This window comes from Myotis davidii, unplaced genomic scaffold (assembly GCF_000327345.1).
Source record: "Myotis davidii unplaced genomic scaffold, ASM32734v1 scaffold175, whole genome shotgun sequence".
NCBI classification, from domain to species: domain Eukaryota; kingdom Metazoa; phylum Chordata; class Mammalia; order Chiroptera; family Vespertilionidae; genus Myotis; species Myotis davidii.
In genome coordinates, this window is record NW_006286972.1 from 903,115 (window position 1) to 911,587 (window position 8,473).

The following is an 8,473-nucleotide window of genomic DNA, read 5'->3' on the forward strand; positions in this document are numbered from 1 at the left end:
CATGCTATAATAAGAGTCAGCCTATCATTCAAAAATAACATCCCTTAATAACAAATTACTTAAGTATTTAGAAAGTTCTAATATTTTACATGAGTAAGCTAATACAATACTCTTATCATGGCTTAGTTTTAAATGGGCAGAGGTGGGAAGAGGAAATGAAAGATTGGAAGTAATTTGGAACTATGGAACGTACGTAGAGGAAGGATAAGCAGGTCTGGAAGAGGTACCAAAGACACTGTCAAGGCCAAAACAGTGAGCACATTGAGAGGAAGATGGGTCAGGATGCTCACGAGGGACAAGGAATGAAGTTAGTTTCTCCTACTTTTTACTTTCCAGGAGGTTCTAACTGTTGAGTGCAACAGGATACCATGGATATACGTCCATTCCTGCCCCCTCGGCCCTATGCCATGATATCTGAATTAGAACGCCAGTTATATTCTTTAGTCTTACATTCTTCTTAAAAAAACTTACTGAGCTCTGGTTGGTGGTCTCAGTGGTTAGAGCATCAGCCCTCACCCCCAAGGGATCACAGGTTCGATTCCCCTGGCCTGGTCTGGGCACATGTAGGAGGCAATCAATCTATATGTCTCTCTCACATCAGTGTTTCTATCTTTCTCTCTCTCCCTCCCTTCCAGTCTCTCTAAATATCAATGGAAAAAATACCCTCAGGTGAGGATTAACAAAATAATAATGATGATAATAAATAAAAAACTTATTCAGGCGAAATTCACATAACATAAAATACACTGTTAAAGTAAACAATTTAGTGGCATTTGTACATTCACAATGTTGTGCAACCACTACCTCCACCTAGTTTCAAAACATCACTCCATACTAAAACTCTGTACCATTTACATTACTTTTTAAAAAATATGTTTTTATTGATTTTAGATAGAAAGGAAGGGAGCGGGAGAGGGAGAGAAACATTGATGTGAGAGAGAAACATCAATCGGCTGCCTCCTGCATCCTCCCTGCTGGGCATCAAGCCCACAATCCAAGCATGTGCCCTGACTGGGAATTGAACTGGTGGCCTCTCGGTGCATGGGATGATGCTCAACCAACTGAGCCACACCAGCCAGGGCTACATTACTTTTTAGCGTGTGTTTTATGTTTACTGCAGAAAATTCTTCTATAATTTATTGCAATCAAATGTTTGTCTTAGTCCCAAGTAAGTATTTTTCTATCTTTTGGTTTCACCTCTGCTCCTTTTAATTAAGAATTACATTTTGGTTCTATTTTATATGTGCCCAATCATTCCAACTTGGCTCTCCATAAAGCAAAAATAAATTCCTACTTCTACTTTTTAGTTTTAGGATATTGCATGCAGTAACTTGATTTTACTTGCAGTCTAAAATATTTTATGATTTATGTATATACTAGAGGCCCGTTGCATGAAGAGATTCATGCAATAGGTCTTCCCTCCCCTGGCTGCTGGCACCGGTTTTCCTCCGGCACCACGACCCAGGCCTTCGCTCCTCTGGCCGGAGCCCTCAGTCTTCGTGGCTCTGGATGGAGCCTTCAGCCTTCGCTCTTGCACTTTGCCCCTACATATGCAAATTAACTCAAAAAAGATGGCTGTTAATTTGCATAGTCTCCTGATTGGCTGGTGAGCATAGCAGAGGGATGGTTAATTTACATGTTTGTCTATTATTAGTTAAGATGTGTTCCATCCAATTCATTCAGCTTCTTGTCTCTATCACTCTGATATCAATACCAGTAAATCATGAATTAATTCCTTCTTTCCAGTACTGCTATTCTCTATCACTTCCCACAGTGGTGCCAAAAACAGAATAAGACTGAAAAAAAGGTGGCTCTATCAGGCTTTTAAATTATATGAACAGCCTCATGTAGAATGTCCAACCCCAAGAGCTATAAATTGGGGTTTAATAGGATGCTTTTCTCCACAGAAGTAATTTGAATTCTTCACAATTACCTTGGTAGTATCAATTCTCTTCTTGCATTATATAAGATTTTGATGATTTTAACTTGCGCACAGAGAAGAAAACCAGAAGATAGTCAGCAGTACCGAATCCTAGAAAAACTAAAATTCATAGCATAGCAAAATATTTGTGCCAATGCTTTATCAGAACACAGAATTAGCCCTCGGTGGTGTGGCTCAGTTGATTGGGCATTGTCCCGTGCACCAAAAGGTTGCCAGTTCAATTCCTGGTCAGGGCACATGCCCATGCTGTGGGTTCACTCCCCAGTAGGGGGCATGCAGGAGGCAGCCAATCGATTTTTTTAACAATATATTTTTATTGCCTTCAGAGAGGAAGGGAGAGGGGGAGAGAGATAGAAACACTAATGATGAGAGCGAATCATTGATCTAGCCAATTGATGTTTTGATCTCACATCAGTGTTTCTCTGTCTCTCTCTCTCCCTTCCTCTCTCAAAAAAAGCTATCAAAAAACAAACAGGCACTAAACTTTAAAAAAACAAAGAATTACATTTTCTCAATCTAAATAAAATAAGCATTTTAATGGAAAAACTTAGTGCATTTTTTGTTTCAATATGCCTTATTTTGAGAAAATATGATTTATCTCTATATTATTTTCTTTGCTGTCTCAAAGGTAACACTTTAGTTCAAATCTAAGTGATTTTTTAGGTGAATTTGTAATGGTAATAACGTGTGGATTTCTGTCATGTCGAGGCAGTCTTACCACTACAACTAAGAGAAGCTCCTCATGTATGAAAGTAATAATGACCATTTATGGCACATGTACTATATGAAAAGTGCCATGTGCACCCAAGTACATAAATACATCATCTCATTTAAACCTTACAAGAACTTTACCTATTGTGCAAGTTAGGTAATTTGCACAATATCACACAGCTGGTATTTGGCAAAGGTCTAACTTCAAAGCCCGTGTTAAACTACTGTATGATGACGTAATGACCCTGAGGGCTTGATGCAGAATGATGCTGGCCTTGAGTGTTGGCTTTTGGCTGAGAAGAAGAAGGAGAGTCCCTGGTAGTTATCTTTTAAGTTCACTTGCTTCTTTATGCTCAGATGTTGACCCCAGATTTACTGTTCCTCACGGGTCTGGGGGTCAAGGTGCTGGCACCTCAGGATCTGGGCCCTGGCTCATCCCTTGCTTAGAGCACCCAAAGAATCACATGGCAAATTCTAAATTGGAGTTCTAGGACATTCTAGTTAGAATTCTAAGGAATTCTGATTCCATCTTTTTTTGTTATTATTATTTTATTGACTTCAGAGAGGAAGGGAGAGAAACATTGATGTGAGAACATTAATCGGCTGTCCCTGCACGCCCCCTACTGGGGACCCTAGACTGTAACTGCAGCATGTGCCCTGATCAGGAATCGAACTGTGACCTCCTGGTTCATAGGTCCATGCTCAACCACGGAGCCATTCAGACAGGATTGAATTCCATCTTTTAAGTGTTTGTTCAAATGTCACCTTCAAAACGAGGTGAACTCTGACTACATTCTTTTTTTTAATTGCACCCGTCCCCCAGAATTCCCATGCCTCTGATCTACTCTATTTCTATAACACTTATGCTAATATACTATATAATTCACTTCATGATTTTCTGACCTCTTGCCAATTGTAAGACCCAAAAGGACAGAAACCTTTGTGTTGCGCCTTGACATGGCTCCAGAAAAATATCAGATGCATGCTAAGTACTCAGTGTATTTTAGACAAGTTGCACAGACCATTTCCCCACAGTTCACGTGCCCAGTGCGAATGAGGCTGGAGCGGAGTCCACTGCATTTAGGAAAATCCTTGGTTATGTTTTCGAATGTAATTTCTGCAAAGGTTCCCCATAGAGCAGTGAGGAGAGAACTTAGGAACAGGGGTGTGCATGTGTCTAGTTAAATATGTGAAACAATTGAAAGTAAATGTATTCCTAAGAACTAGGAATATGGGCTAAAAATGAGTGTGGGTGTGTGTTTAATTGTTGGAAACTCAACAAAATACGGGAAGGAAACCTATCTAAAACTCAACACTCCGGAAAGTCCCCACCCATTCTCCTTAATCAACAGAATGGAACTGTGTTTCCTCAGACCAGTTCCTCAGCACGCGTTTGTCTTTGCATTCTAACTGTAAACATGTCTGTAAAATGATGGCTCTCTGTAAGGTAAAACCTGCTTTTACATCTTTAGGCATCTTTGAAAACAACTTTGGGGTTTTTTTTCCCCTTGCCTTTCTTTAACCTACTTTCTATTTTCCATTACCTTTTATTCTGTTTCTATAATTCTATCAATACATGTGGAACTAAAAAAAAACTTTAGCAAACTACGTAAAACAAAAAGAAAAATAATCTATCACACAGAAAGCATCACTGAGTTAATATTTTCATATATATTTATACAGGCTTTTTGTTCATACCTATGTGAATATTCTTAATACAACCAGGATAGTATTATAAGTATTGCTTTCTAATCTACCTTATCATATAATATCCTGTTGGTGTCTTTTTTTAAATATATTTTATTGATTTTTTACAGAGAGGAAGGGATAGAGAGTTAGAAACATCAATGAGAGAGAAACATCGATCAGCCGCCTCCTGCACATCCCCCACCAGGGATGTGCCCGCAGCCCAGGTGCATGCCCTTGACCGGAATCGAACCTGGGACCCCTCAGTCCGCAGGCCGACGCTCTATCCACTGAGCCAAACCGGTTTCGTATATTTTATTGATTTTTTACAGAGAGGAAGGGATAGAGAGTTAGAAACATCAATGAGAGAGAAACATCGATCAGCCGCCTCCTGCACATCCCCCACCAGGGATGTGCCCGCAGCCCAGGTGCATGCCCTTGACCGGAACCGAACCCGGGACCTTCCAGTCCCCAGGCCGACGCTCTATCCATTGAGCCAAACCGGCTTCGGCCTGTTGGTGTCTTTTTTATGGCATTAAATCTGTTTACCATCAAAATCAGACATATGACAGTTTTACCATAATTTATCTGGATTGTGGTAAGGGGTAGGACTCAACAACTTGTTAGAAGACAATATTGGGTTTGTATTAATGCATTCGTAGAGAGGGTAACCAAAGAAGGGATCTTAGTGGAAATGTAGCCAGTTGAGGGGACGTTTGTGCGTGTGCACAGCATGGCCTGGGCTGGACTTAGTGCCTCTGCTGGGCACTGGCTATGAAGCACGCTCCGCTTACCTCCACCCTGGCGCTCAGCACATTGGACCAAAATGGCATCATCTGATTTGCCTCTTTTTCCAGACTATAAAATCCTCAAAGTCTGAGGCTGGAACGGATAAGATAATTAATCACTGCTGCCATTTTAAAGTACTTACTGTGCATACATTATTGTATTTGAAGACTCACAAGAATTTGAGATGTTATCTTATTTTACAGATAGTAACTGATGCCCAAGAACTAGGGGAAGTAACAAAGTGTCACACAATTATTATGTGGAAGAGCTATAATTCTTTCAGTTTACCTTTGGGTTAAGCCATGTGGTACATGTTGAGATAATTTATGAATGAATGGATGGATGGATTGATGAAATGAATGAATGGAGCCCTGACTGGTTTAGCTCAGTGGATAGAGCATCAGCCTGTGGACTGAAAGGTCCCAGGTTCGATTCCGGTCAAGGGCATGTACCTTGGTTGCGGGCACATCCCCAATAGGGGGTGTGCAGGAGGCAACTGATCAATGTTTCTCTCTCATCGGTGTTTCTAACTCTCTATCCCTCTCCCTTCCTCTCTGTAAAAAATCAATAAAATATATTTTTAAAAAATGAATGCCTGGATAGATGGATGGATGGATGGATGAAATGAATGAATAGAAATACAAAGAAATAACTTAAAGATGTTAAAAATTCATTGCCTCATTAAGTGAAATATAATTTCAGAGGGACAATTTAGCAATAAGTTCTTTTGTTGTTGTTTCTAGAGGTTATTTTAACCTGCAAATTCCCAAGGAAGACCCCGGCCTCCAGATTAGAGTGGAAGAAACTGGGGCAGAGTGTCTCCTTTGTCTACTATGGCCAGGATCTCAGAGGTAAGAAGCTGTGGACTCGAGGTGAGAGCAAGAGAACAAACACCAAACACAGCTGCTACCCTTTAGTTTACACGTGAGAACAGGACATAGCTGGCTGCTGAAAATATGTGTTTGTATGTGGAGATGAAACCAACAGTGAGTGACGGAGACCTAGCACACAGCCCCTGAAACAGAGAACACAGCACAGAAGTAGGCAAACTCCACTGGGGCCCTGGACCCTTCATGGCTCAGCTCAGACCTCCAGGGTGTAAAACGCAATTGTTCTTCCTCTCTAGAGAAAGGAAGACAAGATGGTGCCGGTGGGATGCTGGGTCACTGCTCACTTGTAATAACTTCGTTGTATTTCAGTATCTCCATCACTGCAATGCTTAGGGAGTAAGACTTAGAGGAGGGTAAATGCAACTACCTTTACCCAGTGCTTTCTCTTCTTATTTTTTATTTGTCTTACATTTCTACTCCCTATTCTTCCTATTGAATATGGGACAAGCTTTTGATTTAAAGTGTTGATGGATGAAAGAAATGCTAGGATGTCTGGGATTTGTTGCACAATAACTCAGTGGTTAGAGTACAGAAGCAACAAAACAGGCTATGCATTGATCTCTCTAAGGTAGGTGATTAAAGAAAATAAGTTTGAAATAGCAGCACCCATATACAACTTTTAAGTTAAGTTTATTGATTGAAAAATAACTGCTTTGGGCACTGAATGAAGTGACTTGAGGAAGGTAGTATATAGACAATGACTTGTATTATTATCCACATCGTTGTCTTCTCTTTCTAAAAGGTGACTTTAAAGATCGAGCTCAGATGATGGATTTCAGCATCAGGATCAAAAATGTTACAAGAAATGATGCCGGGAAATACCGTTGTGAAGTTAGCACCCCAACTAACGAAGGCCAAAGGCTGGAAGAGAACACGGTCACTCTAGAAGTATTAGGTGATGTACTTGTATCTGTGTGATTACTGCTCCCTGCCCTCCTCCCCATCACCCAGCCCTGGGGGCAGTGGGGCAACTCGGGGCCCAGGCAGCTGAGTCACAGAGACCACCAGCACCATCTTTCCTGCAGAGTCTCAACCATTTCTCCCTTCACCTCATTGGCTGATGAACTGTGACTATTACTAACTCGTGATCACAAAACCTCTCTTCATTCGAGATGGACATAAATCTTAATGGCCCTACACTACGTAGGAGCATTTTCCTGCAATGGCTTTCAGCACATGTAGTATTTCTCCTACCACACAAGAGAGTGTCCCATGAGATGATAAAAAAGCATAAAACAAAAGGGTAGGCCAGGGGAAGTATTAGAAATTATTTGGTAAAGAAAAGAAATTAGCATTTATTATGCAGCTGCTATGCATCAGGCCCTTTCAAATATGTAATTTTACTTCATCGTCACTGACAACCTGAGTTTCACAGATGAGGAAATAGAAGTTAAATGGTTTTCCCAAGGCCACACAGCTGGTAGGGTCAGGATTTGGAGCTAACCACAAAGGCCTTATGGTTAATTACTGTAAAAATCACTGATGGATATTAACAGCTCGTGATTACTGTTGATAGAGGAATATGATCTTTGTTCCTTCATAGATGTTAGTATAAAATACCAAGCAAGAGGAGTAAAATCACTTCTTTTTGCCCAGCCGGTGTAGTTCAGTGGTTGATCGTCAACCTATGAAACCAGGAGATCATGGTTCGATTCCCGGTCAGGGCACATGCCTACGTTGCAGACTCGATCCCCAGACTTGAAAGGGCCTGATGGGGTGTGCAGAAGGCAGCCCACCAATGATTCTCATCATTGATGTTTCCATCTCTCTCCCCCTCTTTCTTCCTCTCTGAAATCAATAAAAAATAAAATAATAAAATTAAGTCACTTCTTTTTTCTATATACCCCAGGCTCTTTCTAAAATACTAGTGACATACTAGCATAGAAGAAATTCAGAAAACCTTGCAGGGGAATCACCTGGAGTATTGGCCTTCTATTGCTGCATAGCAAGTGATCCTAAATTTAGCAGCATAAAACCCCACCCACTAATTAGCTTGCGGTTTTGCAGCTCAGGCGTCTAGCATGACCAACAGGCTCTCTGCCCAGGGTTTTACAAGGCTGAAATCTTCAGTCTAACAAAAGAATGGCTAATTGTGCTCGTGCTTGGAATCTTTCATTTTCTCTTTTGTGATGAGCCAGAGAAAACCACATTTAGAAGAGTGATTGAGTAGGTCAGCCCCTGTCAGAAACAGTGGATTTTGGACCTTAACTGCATCTCCTAGATCCCTAGATCAATGTTTGATGGAATAAATGAGAGAAAGTGTATGTATACCAGGGCTGGGGAGTTTCGGGGACTGTCTTAAAATTCTGCTCACCACTTAGAATTCTGGGTTTTCCTGGGTTTAAGTTATCTAGTAAAGTCTGGTTTACTTACAAATCCCTGCGGCCAGATTCTCTAATTTGGCCAGTTCTAGGTATAATAAGATTTTAAAAAAAAAAACTATATATGTTTATTG

The 8,473-nt window shown here is 40.8% G+C and overlaps 1 protein-coding gene across 1 annotated transcript in view; it reads left to right on the forward strand.

Moving 5' to 3' along the window:
- Positions 1-8,473, forward strand: part of JAM2 (junctional adhesion molecule 2) — a 50,960-nt gene that overhangs the window by 29,916 nt on the left and 12,571 nt on the right. The window contains exons 3-4 of the mRNA XM_015560675.1: positions 5,872-5,979; positions 6,761-6,913. Coding sequence (XP_015416161.1) covers positions 5,872-5,979; positions 6,761-6,913 — 261 coding nt within the window. The remainder of the gene's footprint in view (positions 1-5,871; positions 5,980-6,760; positions 6,914-8,473) is intronic.